This window comes from Balaenoptera ricei, chromosome 14, assembly GCF_028023285.1.
Source record: "Balaenoptera ricei isolate mBalRic1 chromosome 14, mBalRic1.hap2, whole genome shotgun sequence".
Lineage (NCBI taxonomy): Eukaryota > Metazoa > Chordata > Mammalia > Artiodactyla > Balaenopteridae > Balaenoptera > Balaenoptera ricei.
Window position 1 is genome coordinate 433,701 of NC_082652.1, and position 20,249 is coordinate 453,949.

The following is a 20,249-nucleotide window of genomic DNA, read 5'->3' on the forward strand; positions in this document are numbered from 1 at the left end:
TCAGGTGCCACCGTGCAGAAAACAGGCAGACTCTGTATTCACCCCTCCTACCTCTTACGCCGGTTTGGAGAAACCCCTTCTTTTTGGATAACTGTAATGCTAGAGGTGACTGAATGTTTTGGAAAACATGGTGCTTTCCTGTAAAGTTCACCTGTTGGACACCTTTCTCTGTGTCATTGGCTGTGTTTTGGCAACCTTCTTAATACGCAGGGTGGAAGTGACTTATTTTCCTGAACGTCAGTGTGCCTCTGTGTGGGTCTTTCCAGGCACTTAAAGAAAAGACCGAGCTGCAAGCGCAGCTGGCCGCCCTGCACACGAGGCTGCGGGCACAGCTGGAGCACAGCCACAGCAGCCAGCAGAGGCAGGACTCGCTCAGTTCGGAGGTGGACACCTTAAAGCAGTCTTGCTGGGACCTCGAGCAGGCAATGGGCGCTCTGCAGAACATGCTGGAAGCCAAGAATGCTAGCCTGGCCTCCTCCAACAGCGACCTGCGGTTGGCAGAGGGGCAGTACCAGCGGCTCGTGGCCAAAGTGGAGGACATGCAGAGGAGCATCCTCAGCAAGGACAACACAGGTGAGATCCCGCGTCCGCGTGTCCGCCCCTCAGTCGCATGCAGGCGCCCCGGGGCTGTGCCCCTGGTGGGGGTGCCTCGTCTGCTCTGAGGACCGACCTTTGTCACCTCAGCGTGCTGGGGGTTGTCCTCCCTTCTGATTTATACGTGAAGTGTCCACTTGCCTAAAGTAGTGTTGTTTTTGGTTCAGCTTGAGGAGTTCTGCACGTTTTTGCATGCACATCAGGGGGGCGGCTTAGGTCTTAGAAATGGACTTTGGACCCCTGACTGTCAGAAGTAATCGTTTCCACTCTTCTGCCTTCTCAGTCCATTGTTGTTTGGGGGCTAGATCTGCCTGCTTATTCCAGAATTGCAGGTGCCATTTAAAATATTTAAAAGCAACACTTAGACTGTTGAGTAGTAGGTCTTTATTCTCCCTTCCATAAGTTCAGGTTTTGGGTCTAGCTGGATCCCTGTGGGAAGCCCCTCTGGAACGGTAGACAGATGGAACAGCGGAGTCAGGGAACCTTGCTGGTGGGCCAGGCACGGCGGACCTGTGTGTCCTTCCCTCGTGCTTTCTGCTCATCCTGGGGGCGCGTACTCCATTCCCAGAGCCCACGCTCCACACCCGGCCGGTGCCAAGAAGTGTGGTCTGTGGGCTCACGACATCTCACTGGGCTGACGGGAGGAGGGGGAGAGGGGGTGGGAGGATGGCGCTCAGAGCCCAGGGCGTGTCAGCCCAGACCCTGGTCCTCCAGTGCAGGCTGGAGAGATGGCGTTCTCGTCCCCGAGGTCTGAGTGTCTGAGCGACGCGAGCGGGGCGCAGCGGGGCTGCTGTGAAGGACCATGTCTGCCGACGTGGAGTCTTGGCCGTAAGGCTTGTGAGACGAGGTTTCAGATCTGATGAAATAAAGGAAAAGTGACAAACCGCTGTGGCAACAACTTTATCCGGATCCTGGGGGGGGAAAGCACCAGCTGAGGAATAAAACAGCCGACTGACTTTAGTCTCTGAGCATTTTATGATACCCCATCCCTTAAGAAAATTATAAAATCCAAGAAGTTCTGTATTGCTCTGGGTTGCAAGGCCTGGCCTGAGCAGAGCGCGGCAGGCAGCAGACTGGGCCGCGCCCAGCGCCGTGCCGGCCTCCCCGCACCTTGCTGTCGGCGCGTCTGCTGGCTGGGGGACTTGGGGGTGCGGGGGGGATGCTGCTGTTGCCATCCGAAGGCCCCACTGCTCTGAGCTCTGAGGCACATCTGTCCCCAAGGGCTTCACATCAGGGGTCATGGATCCTATTGTGTTTTTTTGTTCTGTTTTAAATTTTTGGAAACTATCATTAGAATCATAAGTGTTTTCTTAAATACTTGGTGTAATTTATTTTTAAAATAATGGATTGGTTTTGTTTGTACTACGATTCGGGTTTCTGCTATGATTTCCTGTCTGCTCCTCTTTCCGCCCTGCCCTCAACAGTGTTGACTGTATCAGCAGACCATCGGGGTTTAGTGTGTATACCATTCTTGAGCTTGTTGATGACTCACAGACGTCATCACGCCAAAGTCTGGAGCCAGAAAGCTCCCATGGCAACGTTCGTTGTGGACACACAGTCGATCTCATTGTTTGCAGATTTGCTAATTGTGAATTCTCCGACTCACTAAATGTATTTGTACCCCCATCAGTACTCACAGCTCTTTCCGGTCATTTGCAGATAGGTGCAGAGCAGAGAAGCGTTGGGGTCACCTGATGTGCAAAAAGGCTCAGCCTTCTTGGTTCAGCTCTTGTACCACAAGTGTCCTTTAATGGTTGATTTAGTGCCACGATTTTTGCATTTTTGTGCTTTTTGGGGTGGTTTTGCTCTTTACGATTAACCCCAAACACTGTGTGGTGTTCCTAAGTGCAGGAAGGCCGTGGTGTGCTTTGTGGAGAAAACACGGGTGATAGACAAGCTTCGCGCAGGCACGAGGTACAGCGCTGTCGACTGTCAATTCAGCGTTAATGAATCAACAGAAAGTGAAGCAAGGTGTCTTTCAGCAGAAGCACACGTAAAACAAGGCTGTGTGTTGATCAGTTGAGAGCAGTGACCAGACCCTAACCGGGATGCCCGGGGGCTGTGGCTCGGCGCTTGCAGTTGCGTATGAGGCGTCGTGCCGAGGAGGAGGGGACCCAGCGTGCGCCGCTGTCTGCGGAGCCGGCTTGACGGGACCTTTGGCGCGGCCGGGCTCCCCTGAGCGTCTCTGCTTGCTTGTTTCAGTGCATGACCTGCGGCAGCAGATGACAGCCTTGCAGAGCCAGCTGCAGCAGGTGCAGCTGGAGCGCACGACGCTGACCAGCAAGCTGAAGGCGTCCCAGGCCGAGATTGCGTCCCTGCAGAGTGTCCGGCAGTGGTACCAGCAGCAGCTCGCCCTGGCCCAGGAGGCCCGGGTCCGGCTGCAGGGCGAGATGGCCCACATCCAGGTACAGCCCCTGCCGTGGCCGGCGGCTCATGCTGCACATCTGGTGTGGAACACTTGCTTTTTCCCTAAACTGAAGTGACTTTTCTGAGTTTAGATTTCACCCATACGTTTTTTGAAAATCTGCTGAGCACCCGTCTAGCCCACACCCCACCGTATGGGCAGGGAGGCCCTGCGGGGAGGGGTCACCGCCTTCTGTGACCTTCTGACACAGGGAGTTTCACAGCTTCTGCTTGAGCATTTTAAATACTAAAATCCCCCTCTCTGGGACGTCCTGTGTTCCTTGCTCTGAGTCGTACATCCCGCCCCCTCTGTGGGGTTGCCTTTTGTCGTTGGAACCCAGCTGTCAAATCCACGCCTGCGGGGGTCTCTTGCTCCCCGGCTCTCCCGTGCCGTCACCGCCTCCTGTGGCGCGTTTCTTACGTGCACAGAGCGTGGCACATGCCACCTCCTGGCAGAGCTCTCCAGCTGCCTGGTCACCAGATCCTCCCAGAGAACACTCGTTTCCCATATCCTCGCTTTCTTCCCGTGTTGTTAGGGTACCAGAGTGTCAGCCTCTGATTCTGCATGAGTGGGAGCAGGTGTGAGGCCAGGTCTGCAGGGTGACCGGGGCCGAGGCGTGCTCTCGGGAGCAGTAGGCAAGATGCTGAAATGCACTTTGCTCCAAATCTCAGCGTTTGCACTAATTGGACCGATTGTGAGGGTGCTGATGGTGCCTTGGTCAGCCTGTCTTCTCTTTGAATTTTGCTGTGGGTTTTATTTTATCTCCCCACTTTTTTTTTTATCCAGGTAAAATATTGTACCTTTTTTGTTACAGTATTCAAAATGCTGAAACTTTACTTCTCAAGTAGAGGATGTAAAGTACTAACTCCACCAAATGCTCTTTTTTAAAAAAATCTAAAGTCTACAAATATACAAAATAGAATTTTAAAAAATTTGTTGTATATATTTTTTTAATAAATTTATTTATGTATTTATTTATTTATTTATTTATGGCTGCGTTGGGTCTTCATTGCTGCACGCGGGCTTTCTCTAGTTGCGGTGAGCTGGGGCTGTTTGTTGCGGTGCGCGGGCTTCTCATTGCGGTGGCTTCTCTTGTTGCGGAGCATGAGCTCTAGGCCCACAGGCTTCAGTAGTTGTGGCTCGCGGGCTCCCGAGCGCAGGCTCAGTAGTTGTGGCGCACGGACTTAGTTGCCCTGCGGCGTGTGGGATCTTCCCGGACCAGGACTCAAACCCATGTCCCCTGCATTGGCAGGCAGATTCTTAACCACTGCGCCACCAGGGAAGTCCTTATGTTGTGTATTTTTTAAGCTAGAGGACCTGGCTTAAATACGTCCTTAGTATAAATAAGCGTTTGTTCTGCTTACCGTGTGCTTGGAAAAAATTGCAAGTCAATGCAATTTTGAAGCTGTCGTGCATTTATTTGAGGCATAAAATATTTAAAGAAGCCAGATTTATGTCCTGAGCTAAGTCAGAAATGGCATTTGGAAGACAGAAATGGAGAAAGAGTCCAAGGGAATGGCAGTTTGAGAATCATAACTGCTTTTTTCAAATACCTTTGACACCCAGGTTCAGCATTCCTTAATTACCGTGTGTGATACACTTTCGCCCTCTTTTTCCGGTAACATAGAAGTGTCCCAGGAACGTTCAGGTCGGAGAAGAACGCAGGGTAGTCTTTATTCTTTTGTTGCCTTGAGATGAAGTCCCGGCGAATGACGCCTTTCCTTGCTCTGGGCAGCTTCGGTCTTAGACCCTGAAGCTCACAGCTTCTGGTCGCATCGGGCTCCTGTAAGTCTAGGAGCGTTCACGTCGGCTCTGGAAGGGACGTGCTCGCAGGTCTGCACGGCCTAGGTCAGACCGGGGCGGATGCCAGTGCCACTTCCTGGGAATGGCCAGGGTCAACCTGGTGCGTGACCAGGACAGTCGGGGACTGAGAGGGCAGGGCCAAAGGTGTGTCTGCCCGTGGGTCAGTTTATCTGATGGGCAGATTCCTGGCTGTCCCTGCCGCCCAGATGAGGCCCCTCACCTCCGGACTCAGGGATGCCCCTTCAGTGGGAACTGTCATGTAGGTCTTGCAACAAACCGCACCGTCGTGGGGGTGATGAGCGCTGACTTCTGGGCTGCTGGCTGGCTCCTCTTAGGTACACAGAACCCAGGTGGCCTGAGTGTCATGGTGGCTGCCAGGAGGGTGGGCAGGGAGGCCCTGCGGGGGCGGTGGTCCTGGGGAGCGGCCCTCCCGGGGGCCAGCGCTGTACAGAGACCCTCACCCTGGTGGCCTCAGGGACTGGCTGGGCTGTGCTTGTGCTTGGAATCTAGCAACCTTTGACTTGTGGTGTTTTCCTTTGAAGATCGGACAGATGAGCCAGGCCGGCCTCCTGGAGCACCTGAAGCTTGAGAATGTGTCCCTGTCCCACCAGCTGACGGAGACCCAGCAGAGGTCGATCAAGGAGAAGGAGCGCATCGCCGCCCAGCTCCAGGGCATCGAGGTGGGGCCGTGCTTCTGGGGCTGCGGTGTGTCAGTGTTGTCTTGGGGTTTGGGGGTTTGTGGTTTTTTTTTGTTTTTTTTTTTGACATTGATCAAGGTTAGGAAAATATACCAATACATACACCTATACGTAAACATTAGTACTACATACGTGCGTACGTATGTGTATCTTTTAAAATACTCCCTTGAACCATGTGCAGCGATTTAAGGTTTCGGGATTCTGTTCCTCGTGTTCCCTGTACGCCCATCCCCTCCCTCCCTCGTCTCTGCGTTGTCAGAGGTAACCGGGGCCTTCCTCTGCACTGCCCAGTTCCAGCCTCAGCCTGCGTTACCATTTCACACTCCAACAGCCACGTGGACTGCTTAGGACCGTGTCCAGCCGCCTCTGGATTATCCCAGGGTAGGGAGATGCAGTGGCTTTCACCTGTGTTCTTTGTCAGCTGTGAGACCCTGGACTTAATATCTTAGCTCTCTGGGCTTTGTTCCCTTTTCATTAAATGTGGATAATAATACCTACTTAATAGGCTTGTTGGGAAAAGTAAAGAAGAAAAGGGGTACACGGCATCCTGGCAGTGTGCTCCGAGAACCTCACTGTCACACGGAAGGTCGGTGTTCTGTGACTGTGGTCTCCCATCTCCCCACTTCTCTGCATGTGCTCCTTTGTCCTCACGGATGACGTGGATGATGAAGGACAGTCGTGTTGTGTCAAACACATGCTTCAAGGGCTCAGGGTCAAAGAACTAAAAAGATTCTAAGTTATAAGCTAATGTTTTTTCCCTAAGAAAACTCCTAGATGTTGGGTCTTACCTACGTAGTCAGGACGCAAGGAATGCCATATTTGCCCCACGGCCCCTGGTCTCTAGTCTTACCAAGTGGCATCCAGAAGTAATCTTGTGGGACTTCCCTGTGGTCCAGTGGTAAAGAATCCGCCTTCCAGTGCAGGGGACATGGGTTCTATCCCTGGTGAGGGAACTAAGATCCCACATGCCGCGGGGCAACTAAGCCTGTGCACCACAGCAACTGAGCTCGCACGCCTCAACTAGAGAGCCTGCGTGCCACAAACTACGGAGCCCACGCACTCTGGAACCCGCGCACCACAACTAGAGAGAGAAAACCCGCACGCCACAACTAGAGAGAAGCCCGCGCGCCACAACGAAAGATCCTGCGTGCCTCAGTGAAGATCCTGCGTGCCACGACTAAGACCCGATGCAGCCAAAAATAAATAAATAATCTTTAAAAAAAAAAAAAAGAAGAAGTAATCTTGTGAAAGAGAATGTGCCGTGTGTCACACCCCGAACAGCCTGTCTTCATGCAGGCGGCGGCGGCGGCGGTGGCGGCTTCATTCGCCGCTGTTTCCCCGTTCTTAAACCTGGGTTGTCTGCTTGCTTCTCTCTTCAGCCAGGCCCGAGGGTCAGCAGGGGAAGCATGGGTGGAGGAATCGGCCGGTGGCCTGTCTTGGCAGTGGGAGGGCGCCAGCTTTCTGCCCTCGGGCCCCCTGTCTGTGTGTCACGGACAGGATGGTGACGGGGGAGATGGCTTCTCTCAGGGGTGGGGATTTGCCCGCTGAGGCTGTGGCTACAGGTTATCCTGCTTTTTAAAAAATGCTCTGTCTTCTGGGCCCAGGCTGACATGTTGGACCAGGAAGCTGCCTTTGTGCAGATTCAAGAGGCGAAGACGATGGTGGAGGAGGACCTGCAGAGGAGGCTGGAGGAGTTTGAAGACGAGAAGGAGCAGCTGCAGAAGACGGTGGCCTCAGCGGCGGCCCTGGAGCAGCAGCTGGAGCAGGCAAGCCCCTCGGGGGCTCGTGTCGCTGCCCTGGGGCCGCGGCCAGCCGCACGGGGCTCGCTTGTGCTGGTCTGTCCGTCATGTCGTCAGACCCAGCGGGGGTTCGCTTCAGCTCGTGGTCTTCTGTGCCGCAGCTTTACGCAGAAGGCTGCCTCCAGAGCGTCGGTCCACACTGTTTAAAACCCAAGCACGGAAAAAGTACAAACTCTTGGAGCACGCGGTGTTTTCGTTCAAGCGCGGTTGCATTGACTATGGTTCCTTTTTTCCTAGGTGAAGCTGACTTTGCATCAGCGAGACCAGCAGCTTGAGGCTTTGCAGCAGGAGCACCTGGACCTGTTGAAGCAGTTCACCTCGACGCAGGAGACATTGCAGAGCAGGGAGCAGGCCCTCGGGGACCTGCAGTTGCACTGCGACGAGCTGCAGGCCAGGCTGGATGAGCTGCAGGGGGAGGCCGCCGCCAGGGACGATGCCATCCGTTTCCTGCAGAACGAGAAGATCGTCTTGGAGGTGGCTGTGCAGGCAGCCCAGAGCGGCAGGGAGCAATTTGATAGAGACGCAAAATGCCTGGAAGCGGGTGCTCAGGACACGTCAGAAACTTTAGAGCAGTTGACACAGGAACTAGCCATCAAGTCCAGCCAGGTAATGCAGTTTGCTGTCACTTTGTTACGAGTGGAAATCACATATACAAGAAGTAACACTGATTGTTTGGTCCTTTGTTTTGTTTGTTTGGTTCTTTTTTTTGAAACATGGAAGAACACTTCCAGGGGAGGGCCCAGGGCTCAGCTGGGGAAGGGGCCCACAGCAGCTGATGGGGTACTTCCGGTCCTAGGTTAGTGGCTGGGTGTGCAGGTACCTGGCTGAGAACTGGGAACCGAGTTGTTTGGGGCTTTGAAAGTCATCTGCCAAGAAACACCAGCTTCAGTGCACCTATGATGAGGAGCTCAGACTTGGCAAAAGCAGCGTGGAACTTTGGTTCTTTCCTTCCTGACTGCCTGACCACAGTGCAACCCCCTGGACGTGTCGGCAGGACGGTGGGTGAGGGTGGGGAGACGGCCGAGGGTCCGGGTGTGTGCGCACGTGACCTAGCACGCCACACCCGGGAGCTGCCGTGCTATGATGTGGGTGAACAGTAAGCAAACACAGACGGAACAAGAAAGCTGCAGGGTGTGGAGGAAGTAGAGTTAGTGTCGGGAATGGTTTTGTCTTCGAATCCCACTCCATGAGCGTCGAGGACAAGAGGAAGTCGGCATGTTTTCCCTCCAGGAAGTAGGTGCGATTTCTCTGCAGGTGCTGACCCGTCTGTAAGCTTCTAGGACAGGAGGCGCGGAGGCAGGTCACTGATGCCTCCGTGCCCACGTGTCCCCCTGAGGCATGGGGCCCGCCCAGGGCCACCAGTGTGATGTCTGCACACATGTCCCTCGTAGGTGGAGCACCTGCAGCAAGAAGCTGCCTCCTTGAAGAAGCAGGCGCAGAAGATAAAGGAGCAGTTTCTTCAACAGAAGGTAAGAACACGTGGTTGGTTTTCTTTCTGTGAAACAAGCACATGAAGAAAATCCTGTACGTTTAATCTCTTCACTGGAAGGAAATCATTCGAGAGGAAGGTAACAACTAGACTCCAGCTTTTTTAAGGCACTTCACTGATTCTGAGGTACACTCCTCACCCCTCCCGTTTTTTTTTTTTTTTTTTTTTTTTTTTTTTTTTTTTTTTTATAAGTTTATTTATTTATTTAGGCTGTATTGGGTCTTCGTTTCTGTGCAAGGGCTTCCTCTAATTGCAGCAAGCGGGGGCCACTCTTCATCGCGGTGCGCGGGCCTCTCACTATCGCGGCCTCTCTTGTTGCGGAGCACAGGCTCCAGACGCGCAGGCTCAGTAGTTGTGGCTCACGGGCTTAGTTGCTCCGCGGCATGTGGGATCTTCCCAGACCAGGGCTCGAACCCGTGTCCCCTGCATTAGCAGGCAGATTCTCAACCACTGCGCCACCAGGGAAGCCCACCCCTCCCGTTTTTATACCTCTGAAGTCAGGTGCATTTTCGGGGGGTGTTGGCATCCGTATCATGCGGATCGTGCCCTGCTGGCACATCAGAGTGAGTGTGTGTTGCTTCCACAGCGGCTGGGCCTCCTGCTTAACGTTGCTTTGAAAAAAATCACACCACGATCCAGCACTGAAATAGGGCACTTCACATTAGTGAAGCCAGTTCTGCTGTCTGAGGAATGAGTGCAGAGCACCACCAAGGGTCTGAGGAAGGGCAACCGAGGGCGTTGTAAGCGGTGGTGGGTTTTATCACTGAGACGCGAGCGGGAGTGCCTGTCAGAAGCCAGGCAGGGCAAGCGGAGCGGGAAGGAGTGGCCACATTCCCCCGAGAAAGTGAAGCAGTCAGGGCCCCCAGCGGCTGGCCTGGCTCCGCTGTCCATCACCCAGTCCTGTTCAGATCTGTGTCTCAGTGAGTGGTATCTCAGACTTGGTGAGATAGGTATCTTTAGCCCCAGAAAGTTATATATAGATAAGTGGTGAGCATTTTTGTTTAAACTGCTTGACCCCTTGGAAGACCCGCCCCGCGGGCTGCAGCTTCCGGCTTGTTGGGCAGGTGATGGTGGAGGCCTACCGCCGGGACGCCACCTCCAAAGACCAGCTCATCGGTGAGCTGAAGGCCACCAAGAGGAGGCTGGACTCGGAGGTGAAGGGGCAGCGGCAGGAGGCCGTCAGGCTGCAAGGGGAGAAGAGGGCCGCGGAGGTGCAGCACTTGCGTCTGCAGAGGGAGGCGTCCCAGGCCCGTCAGCAGGTGGTGGACCTCGAAGGGCACCTGCAGGCCACGCAGAGGGAGCGCGACGAGATGGAGACGCACTTACAGGTCTGGGGACGCCTTTGACTTGTGAAGGTTCAGCCGAACGGGCCTGGGGCTGTACGGTGGGCAGGGCAGGGTCCGTGGAGAGGTTCTGGAGAAACAGGCTAGAATAAGGCCCTCCTGGAGCTCAGATCCAGGCGGAGTAGAGCTGTGAGGGGGCTACTGAGACAGTCCGAGCCGGCGTTTGAGTGGGCGCTGGAGAGAGGCAGCAGGGGGCACGGAGTACCGTGGGGCTGACCAGGCGCACAGGGGACGTGGGCCGGGCCGCCTGCAGCAGCTGCTTTGGGCTCCGGGCTTTAAGGGCGGTGGGGCCGGATTTGCTGTGCACGCACCAGGGCCCCCGTGGCTGGCGGAGTCTGTGAGAGACAGTGGTGGCCGTGCCGCTGAAGGTGTCTGGCACGGGACCGAGGAGAGGGAGACCTCAGGCCAGATGCCTGCAGCTGAGGAGCGTTTCTGAGGCAGGCGGTAGACTTGGGGAGAGCGGTGGGCAGGGTGTCAGACTGAGGGCTCCGTCTTACGCGTGACGTGTCAGAAGTCCCACGGAGGGCCGGGCAGGGTCCAGGGAGACAGGTAGGCTGGAGGCCGCAGCTGAGAGCCATGAGGGTGCAGGCGGGACGAGAGGGCCCGGGGGCTGTGGGGAGCCAGGGGCTGGTGGGACCCCCGCAGCTGCGGGATACGGGGCTCGCGGCTGCGAGGGCCGAGCCGGTCCTGGGGGGACGATGCTCATTGCATAGGGGGAGACGGGGCAGCGGGCAAGGCCAGGAGGGGGCGCGAGGCCACCCCGAGGTGCTGGGAGAAGCCAGGGAGGGGACCGGGTGGGAGCCGTCGCCTGAGGCTTTCTCGTTGGCAGCTCTTCCCGTCTGTCCCACCAGCGGCCTTGACATGGGCAGTGCGGGACCCTCGACCTCTGTGAAATGGCCATTTATCGCGGGGTCCTCGGCCAGGGTCTTCCTCAAAGCCCGTGCCCTGCAAGGCGGCCCTGAGAGGAAGCCACTCCGACATTTGGGCTTCAGGTGGAAGGCTTGGCACTCCTCATTTTGTCTTTTCCTCCCTTTATTTGAAGTCTTTGCAGTTCGATAAAGAGCAGGTAGCTGCTCTCACGGAGGCCAACGAGGTGCTCAAGAAACAAATAGAAGAGCTGCAGCAAGAAGCCACGCGGTACGCGGCACGGGGCGTGTGCTGGCGGGAGGCCGGGCGGGGGGTGTGAGCCGTGCGGGCCCCCCCAGCACCGTCTGTCCAGCCCTCGCCGGTCTACAACAGCTGGCCTAGGAAGTCAGGGTCCAAGTTTAAGGCTGGAAAAGTGATTCCGTCGTGATCTGACGGTTACACGTGGATGTGCTAACACATCCTTTCACAAACACTCCCCGTTTGTTTTTGTTTTCATTTGACTTCTCGTGTCAAGCACTTGTTGCAGCGCCCTTCACACCCCTAGCGCCCTGCCCGGGGTGGGCACCTGTGCTCGTCCTCCCCCGGCCGCGCCAGGCCTTTCACCCCCGCGGCATGTCCCGCACCGCCCTGCTCTGTCAGCCGCTGGCTGACTGCGAGCCTGAGTGCTGCGTTTCTTGCTGCTGATCAGGAAGAGCGCTGGAAGCCTTTCTGTTTGGGAGGAGAGGACTCTTCTCTGTCTCCACAAGGTGGTTTAAGCACCTCCAAGAGGGGAGCAGGACAGATGAAAGCACGGTGCTGGGCTCTGTAGGGGACGCCCACCGACCACATCCTGGGGAGCTGGATTCTGGGCAGCGCAGTGCTGGAGGGGGTGGAGCTGGGGGCAGAGGAGGGTGGAGCTTGGATGGAGACGCACTTGGCCTTTGCTGGGTGTGGCACGTGGGTCTGAGGTGAGCTGAGACTCGCTGCTGTCTCTGCCACGCCCCAGGGCCGTCACCGAGCAGAAGCGGAAGCTGAAGCAGCTGGGCTCGGACCTGAGCAGCGCACAGAAGGAGGTGAAGACCAAGCACAAGGCCTACGAGAACGCCGTGGGCATCCTCAGCCGCCGCCTGCAGGAGGCCCTCGCGGCCAAGGAGGCGGCCGAGGCCGAGCTGAGCCAGCTGAGAGCCCGGGCGGCCGGTGGCAGCGGCAGCGACCACACCCTGCACGTGGGTAACCCGCCTACTCGGCCGGTGCAGGGGGCTGCGGGGGCATGACATGTACAGGCACCTCCCCTCCGAAACCGTCCTAGGAGGGTCTAGAAAGGCGGTGTGGGGCCAGCGTGTGGGCAGCATTTTTTCAGAATTCCTCGCGGTAGCAATGTGACCAGGGGCTCTGACGCTGCATTTGACCCCTGCGAACGCGTGCGGGGTGCTGGCCCCAGCCCTCCTCGTGTCTGGGGAGGAGGTTCTGTGAGCGCCATGCGTGGGGTGCGAGGGCTCGGCGTGAGGGTCGAGGGGTCCAGGACGGCCTTTGGACAGGTGACGTCTGAACTGGTCTCGCGTGACGGCGGGCATCTCAGCAGAGCGCTGCTCCTGTGCGCTGGCTCTGGGGGGCATCGGGCCAAGTAGGGGTCTGGCTGGAGGGGCTGTGAGCCGGGGTCGGGGAGTTTGGAGTGGACCTTCCGTGTGACAGAGAGTGAGCTGAGACCTGGCCACTGTCCTGTCGGGAGGACCCGAGGCCAGGAGAGGCTGTGACGGTAGCTGAGGTGATGGGAACCCAGTGCAGGAGCCGACGGGAGGCGTCTCGGAGGCCAGCGTCAAGGGGAGGGCGGGTTGCTGATGGCTCTGCCGACAGACGGCCCTTGAGATGGACAGCATGTGCGACGTAGTGGAGGGAAGTGCCTGTGAAACGCTCGGGTCCAGGAGGAAGAGGGACCTGCACACGGCGAGGGCTGAGAGCCGCTGGAACTGCTCTTCCCCCCGCAGCGTCCTGAGGCGAGGGAGAGCCTTTTGCTTTGGGTTATTGTTTAGGGTGGGGGACGGGCACGCTTTGTGTGTGTGTGTGTGTGTGTGTGTGTGTGTGTGTGTGTGTGTGTGTGTGGAGGGGATGTATGCATGTGGTGGAGGCTCTCAGGTCTCCTTTGGGCGTCACACTGTCACTCTGTCAGTCACGAGTGTCCTGGTCCCCAGATCCCTGCAGTCTGGATCTGACCACCTCCTTTTACTTTGGTTAGTGGGTATAAAATTCTGCGTTTTGTTTATTACCCACCGATTTGAGTCACTTCCCTTATGCTTAGTAATCATATTTTCTTCTCATCTTTGTTTCTGTCTCCTCTCAGTTTAAGAATTCGTAAGTTGGAGGACACTGTAGCATAGCGTGGTGTTCTTTTGTCAAAATACATAAATTCAATATGCCCTCTCACATGCTTACTTTTTACATTGGGAGGGGGAGAACTTACTCAATTGCAATTTCCTTTTTACTTGAAAACCTCTCTCTGTTGAATTCTTTGGCTTGCGTGGTGCCAGCAGTGGCTGTCACTGCCGTGCAGTCTGTCACCCCCTTGCTGCACAGCCGGAGAGCCAAAATCCTGCTTCAGCCTGTACTTCGGCCCTGGTGAGGTGGGGTCTCAGGCAGCTCACTCACCTTGCTGATCCTCAGTAAAACGGAGGCCGAGGATGACCAACGAGGACCTACTGTGCAGCACAGGGAACTCTGCTCAATATTCTCTAACAACCTAAATGGAAAAAGAATTTGAAAAAGGATAGATACATGTATATGTTACTGAATCACTTTGCCGTACACCTGAAACTAAGACAACATTGTTGATCAACTCTACTCCAGTATAAACTAAAAAGTAAAAAAAAATGAGGCCGATGGTGCTTCCTTGGTGGCGCAGTGGTTGAGAATCCGCCTGCCAATGCAGGGAACACGGGTTCGAGCCCTGGTCTGGGAGGATCCCAGGTGCCGCAGAGCAACTAAGCCCGTGCGCCACAACTACTGAGCTTGCGCTCTAGAGCCCGTGAGCCACAACTACTGAAGCCTGCGCGCCTAGAGTCCGTGCTCCACAACAAGAGAAGCCACCACAATGAGAAGCCCGCGCACCGCAACGAAGAGTAGCCCCCGCTCGCCGCAACTAGAGAAAGCCCGCACGCAGCAACGAAGACCCAACTCAGCCAAAAATAAATAAATAAAATAAATAAATTTATTAAAAAAAAATGAGACCGAAATGAGGTAAATGGTAGAGCCTCCCTCATTAGGACGGCTCTGTGGAGAGACACCTGTGAGGGGCTCAGATCAGCACCTGCCCCACAGCAGCAGCAGGAAGAGTGTGTGTGTGTGTGAGCACGTGTGCGTGCACAGGCGTGTGGCATTGGTTACATCGTGCCTGGTGCAGCTTAGTTGCCACAGATGGTAATTGGTAGCTCTTATCTTTCTGTGTTTTCAAAGCATTAAGTGAAAAAGTTAGTTTGTGAGTCATTACTGTGTGGGGCTATCTGGTGGCTGATTGCGCCCTGTAAGGGAGAGGGAAGGCTGCAGAGCCGATCACCTGTCGCATGTGGTCGCAGCCTCGCGCCGTCAGGGCCGAGCCGGGCTACATGGAGGGACCCGTGACCAAACCCACCTTCCGTCCCGGCCCTCAGGAGCGGGTCCAGGCCCTGGAGGCGGAGCTGCAGGCTGTGGGCCACAGCAAGAGGATGCTGGAGAGAGAGCTCCAGGAGGTCATCGCGCTGACCGGCCAGCAACTGGAGGAGCAGCGGGAGAGGGTGCTGGAGCTGGAGGACGAGGTAGGCGGACGCCGCGCAGCCCCGCGTGCGGGGCGCTGCCGCTGGCCCGGGCGCTCGGCCTCCGCTCTGCGTTTCCGGGGCCGTCGGCCGCCTGCCCGGGTCTCTGAGCGCCCGCCCCGCCGGACACCCGCACGCACGCGCTGCAGCAGGGCCCGCTGTGCCCACTGCCTCTCCGGTATGGCAGACGAGACACCCGGCTCAAAGGGGCTCGACCCTTTAGAGGAACTCCACGTAACTCTCAGGCCCAGACGGTCGTGGCTTCGGGTGGTGCCACACGAGCAGCGTGGTGGTGTCACCTAGGGCTCTGCACAGGGTCCCAAGGTGGCTGTTGGGAGCCGCGGGGCTGCGTGCACAGTTGACAGTTGTCTCTCACACTCAGTCCGGGCCCGCCTGGGCTCCGACCCTGGGTGTGCTGCTCCACAAGCCCACGGTGCCCGGGGGAGGGCTGGGCTGTCGGCTGTGGGTCCGGGAGAGAAGGGGCGTGGCCGCGGCAGCCTTCCCAGCTGTGAGGCGAGGGCCCTCGTGTCCGGGGCAGTGCTCGCCTGTGCGTTCTTGTGGGTGGCGGTAGCTGTTCAGTTCCTGGTGTGCGAGCACTCCACGAGCCAGAATGGGCAACTCCCTGACGTCACGGTGACTTTGGTTTGTTTCAGCTGCAAGAGTCCAGAGGCTTCAGGAGGAAGATAAAGTGCCTTGAGGAGTCGAATAAGAAGTTGGCTCTGGACTTAGAGCATGAGAGAGGGAAACTTATGGGCCTCGGACAGTCCAGCGCGGCCCTGAGGGAACACAACGGCATCTTAGAGACAGCTTTAGCCAAGAGGGAAGCAGACCTGGTCCAGCTGAACCTGCAGGTATGGACACTCCTTTGCAGCAGGAGACTTGCTGCAGGCCGGGCAGCCCTCCGAGGGCTTTGGCTGTGTGGTCTGCACTTGGTCACCACAGCCACCTGCAGGGTAGAGGCCAGAGAATCTGCTGGAGTCGCAGCCCCTCTGCCAGCCCTGAGGCGGGGGTGGGTCCGGGGCGCCTGTGTCTCCCCGCAGCTGAGCTGTGGAGGGACTAGGCTCAGCCCATGAGGTTCCCTGTGGGCGGGCGACTCCCGGGGGGTAGCGGGGACCCTTTCCCAGCTCAAGGCAGTCATGCTGCACGTAAGGGACTCTGACCCGAGGGCCTCCTGTGATTCAGCACTGGGGTTCAAACCCCAGCGGGGCTCTCCCTGCAGACCCCGTTGTTAGCTCCTCAGCTCTGCAGCCCCACTGGGTGTTTCAGGGAAGTCTTCAAATGGCGTTCAGCAGCCCAGCCCAGCCCATGCCTTGAGTCCACCAGGTTTGAGAGCGCTTCCGTAGTTCCCACCACTCCTGCCCCGGGCGGCCTTGCCACGGAGGCGATTGCGCTGATGACCCTTGGTTTATATGCATCTTTTGGGTTTCTAACGAGATGCTTGAATATGATCATATGATTGATGATACTCCTGTGATCTGAGATTTCGGTTTTGCTAACGAACGGCGTTCTCCAGAGATGGAATTCTCACTCCTTTCCTGGCTTGTACCCTTGTTGGCAACATGTCATGATGTCTTGAGCCCCCTTGACGCTCGACTCCCCCGCGTGGCACTGATCAGAGCGGCCCCTGCTTGCTCCCAGGGCTCTTCAGGCTTTGGAAATTTGACGTCCTGACTTCCTTACCACTCTTGGAATGTGCTGTAGGTGCAGGCAGTTTTGCAGCGCAAAGAGGAGGAGGACCGCCAGATGAAGCAGCTTGTCCAGGCCTTGCAGGCCGCGCTACAGAAGGAAAAGGTGACGGTGCACAGCCTCGAGGAGCAGGTGTGTGTCTTCCAACCGGTTCCAGATTGCAACCTCATACAGCCTCTGGAATGTAATTTTTAAATGTCTGAAAACTGAGAATTAGTACCCTTGACACATGAGTTCCCTTCCAGGAACTTAGCGTGTGAATACCTTTGCTGACGTGTCCAAGGACGGGGTGTCATCGTGGGGTTGGTGACAGCGAGGCTGGAGAGAGCCCCCACCCTGTGCTCATCAGTGGAAGAGTGTGTGCCGTCATGTGGCTCTAAGATATGTGCACAGAGCTCCGTAGCTACATATTTTGCTGGGGAAAGATGCCCTGCACGTAGTGTGGAGTTAAAAAGCAAACTGCAGAACAGTATACGTTTATTTGTGTTAAAAATGCAACCAAGAAAGGTGGTTCTGGAGACCCATGGCCATGTTCTGCATTTGGAGCAGTCTTCCTGGCTGCTCCTTTCCATGCTCAGGTGTTCACCAGTGCATCAGGTGGCTCATCCCGCAGAGGGGCCTGCCCTGGCCACCCTGCGAGCTAGAGTGGACCTCAGGCCGTGCACTTTAAAATTTTTACTCTCGTGATGCCTCGTCCGTGGTTTCTGTAAAGCTCCTTCCTCATTAGACTGTCAGCTTCCTGGGATGAGGTCTGCGGCTTGTTTACCCTCATGTCCCCAGCGCCTGCACAGAGCAGATGCCCAGAACATGTTTGTCATTGGCGCATTCATGCGTGTGTAGGTGCATGTGACCTGGGCTTTGCCACATTCTTTAAGAATTTCTCCACGAAAGTACACTAGAGATAGAAGGAAATAGCTCTTTATTTCCTGGGTGAGACAGTAAGACATTCTTTTAAAGTAGAACTAGTTTTAAGATATGTTAAGAATATTTGAACATGAACAATTATTGGCTTATTCTTGACCCACGTTTGCCTCACCTGCAGCTGATGTTTTATCCGTGCATGGAGCTGCTGCACGTCTAATGGTTCCAAACTGAGTCAGCAACACTCCCTACTTTTCTATCCCCACCTTCCTATCTTTTGCTCTGTACTCAGGTATCACTTAATAGTTTTATTCTCACCTTAAAGACGTTGTAACTAGGAGATTTTTAACTGAAAGTGCTGGGGGGATAATGTATATTTGACTTTGATTTCTTTTTTTAAGGGCAGTAATTGTAAATGATGCTTATTTATTCCTCTAAGTGCATTTGGTCTGATTGTCTTGATTGTAAAAATAGTACATGCTAGTAAAAATTTTTAGTGTGCACGGAGATTAAAGTACAGATCATCTTCAATCTCTACCTAGTGACAACCACGGCTAATATCTTCTATTGAAGTTTTTTTTCCATTCATGTATGAGTTCTTTCTATATTCATCTGTCATATACTGTAAATATTTTTACTAAACTTCTTTGAAATGTAGTGCTTGCTAGTGCAATTAGACAAGAAAACTAAACTATTGGAAAGGAAAATGGAAAATTTCGTTATATTCTGAGAATTTGCTTGTTTTCTCAGAAACGTTGAGATAAGCTGTTGTTAACTATGAAAAAGCTAGTTACATCCTAAATGGATAATGAGCAGTAGCTTTATTACAGTTAGATGGTACGATGGAAAGGTAGATTCCTCCCAGATACACGAGTGATGAATACATGTAACAAGAAATAGGCAGATACACTTGAGGAAGACTGTAACAACTACTCAGACCAAGAAAGTTGGACATGTTTGTTCGCTCAGCAGGTGCTGCTGCCACGTTGCACGCTTGCAGACCAAGCGTGTGTTCAGTACTTGCATCCTTGATGGGGACCTTGGAAGGCTTTGGAAGGAAGGCCTGCAAGAGCAGCTAGGATGCGAGGGGTTGGGCGGCGGCCTCCACGAACCCGGGCACGTCCTGCGAGGCTGCGCCTCTGTCCTCGATGACGCCGTGTCCTTCTTCCCAGGTTGCTGCCGCCCAGGCGGAAGCGGGGCACAACCGCCGCCATTTTAAGGCCGCCACGTTAGAGCTGAGCGAGGTGAAGAAGGAGCTGCAGGCCAAGGAGCAGGAGGTGCAGCGGCTGCAGGCGGAGGCAGACGGGCTCCAGTGAGTGCGAGCGGGCGGGGCCGGGCGCCAGCACCGTCTCCATCTCCGCTTAGTGCCTTCAACGCACCAGGTCCCCTGTGTCCTAGCAAATCGCTGAGTACTCTGCAGGCAGGTCTAAGAAGGAGAGAGAGATCCGATTGCTGTCTCAGGATGCCGCAGCTTACGTCTGAAACTTTGGCCCTGGTGCTGTGTGCTCCCACCCTGTGCCCTGCTGGTTCTTCTCCGAGAACAGAGAGCCCGGGGGGCTGTGCTCAGCACCGTTGCTCACCGTGGGCTCCCTTTGGGGTGGCCTCGGCTCGCACAAGTGTAGGCACATGTGCTGGGCACTGCACGTGCATCGGTCCCTCCCATCGTAGTCCGTGAACCGGGCTCACGAAGCGTCCCTCCCCGGGGCTTGTGGGGATTAGTTGAGCTAGTGCATGGCAGAGCTCCTAGTACAGTCCCTGCCCAGGGTGAGCAGTACAGGAGTTTCTGTCATGATGCGTGTCACCCAGGACATGTAACGTTCGACGGACAACATTTTTGAGTGGGAAGGTAATTGGAAGAAGGCTGTAATTTCACTCTTCCTTGTTTTTTATGCTAGGATTCAGGAGGGGAAACATTCCCAGGAAATAGCACAGTTCCAGGCAGAGCTGGCAGAGGCCCGGACCCAGCTCCAGCTCCTGCAGAAGCAGCTGGATGAGCAGCTGAGCAAAGAGCCCGCAGGAAACCAAGAGGTGACCCGCCGGGGCGGCTGTACATCTCCAGTTAACAGGACTTGCAGAGCTAGGCTCTGCTGGTTGACACATTCACTTCATTCCCTGCCTTCTTGGAAAGGGATATTTATTTTTTCTAAGTATGATATTAAATGATATGGAGAGATATAGTTAGAGCAATGTTATAATGCATGAAAGCCATTTTAAAATTCTTTTGGTCGTGTGACTTTTTCCCTTCTCTAGATGGAAAATCTCAAATGGGAGGTGGATCAGAAAGAGAGAGAAATCCAGTCCTTGCAGCAGCAGCTGGACTTGACCGAGCGGCAGAGGAAACAGCAGTTGGATGGAGTACAGCAGTCGTCGCAGGTGCGGGTCGTGTGAGCGCCCCGGGCAGCACTCCACCAGTCCCCCCGGGCCGTGCCAGGCAGCGTGCTAGGTGCACCGCAGGAGTGCTCAGTGGGTCGAATGCGCCCACGAGACGGCTCTGCAGACGTTGTCCCATTTCAGAGAGAAGCCCAGGTCAGGCAGCTGAGGGACGCTGAGCAGAGAGCAGGGCCCCAGGGCCCCACCCTGGGCTGAGCTGTGCAGTGTGTCCCAGGAACGGGATCTCAGTAAGTCCAAAAAATGAGACGGTTCCATTCGCCAATCTGTGAAAAGCTTCTCTACGAAGAAGTCTCGGCACAGTCTTGACTGCTCGAGGAAAGGGTTGGGAACGTGACTCAGGCTGGGATTCCTGCTTGTAGGTGGACGGCTTGAGATAACCAGAACTGACTTGTGTTCTGTCGTAGGGACAGTTAGGCTTATTCTAGTAGCTGATCTTGGAGTTTAAACAAGGGTTGGGTTCCTTGTCAGATGTGGACGTGGGAATGTTAGCGGCCCCTCGGCAGAGGCTCTGAAGTGTGGATGGGAACAGTGAGGACAGGACTGTAACCGGATC

The 20,249-nt window shown here is 55.5% G+C and overlaps 1 protein-coding gene across 5 annotated transcripts in view; it reads left to right on the top strand.

The window, feature by feature from the left end:
• Positions 1–20,249, top strand: part of GOLGA3 (golgin A3) — a 45,318-nt gene that overhangs the window by 18,592 nt on the left and 6,477 nt on the right. For all 5 annotated transcript variants that reach the window (XR_009497205.1, XM_059894021.1, XM_059894024.1 and 2 more), the window contains exons 7-21: positions 267–573; positions 2,797–2,999; positions 5,344–5,481; positions 7,104–7,265; positions 7,536–7,904; positions 8,690–8,767; positions 9,852–10,115; positions 11,173–11,267; positions 11,983–12,202; positions 14,618–14,761; positions 15,412–15,609; positions 16,460–16,576; positions 18,478–18,617; positions 19,201–19,333; positions 19,556–19,678. Coding sequence is in view for 4 of the 5 variants with exons in the window: in XM_059894021.1 (XP_059750004.1) it covers positions 267–573; positions 2,797–2,999; positions 5,344–5,481; positions 7,104–7,265; positions 7,536–7,904; positions 8,690–8,767; positions 9,852–10,115; positions 11,173–11,267; positions 11,983–12,202; positions 14,618–14,761; positions 15,412–15,609; positions 16,460–16,576; positions 18,478–18,617; positions 19,201–19,333; positions 19,556–19,678 (2,691 nt within the window). In the remaining variant the exon portion in view is untranslated. The remainder of the gene's footprint in view (positions 1–266; positions 574–2,796; positions 3,000–5,343; positions 5,482–7,103; positions 7,266–7,535; positions 7,905–8,689; positions 8,768–9,851; positions 10,116–11,172; positions 11,268–11,982; positions 12,203–14,617; positions 14,762–15,411; positions 15,610–16,459; positions 16,577–18,477; positions 18,618–19,200; positions 19,334–19,555; positions 19,679–20,249) is intronic.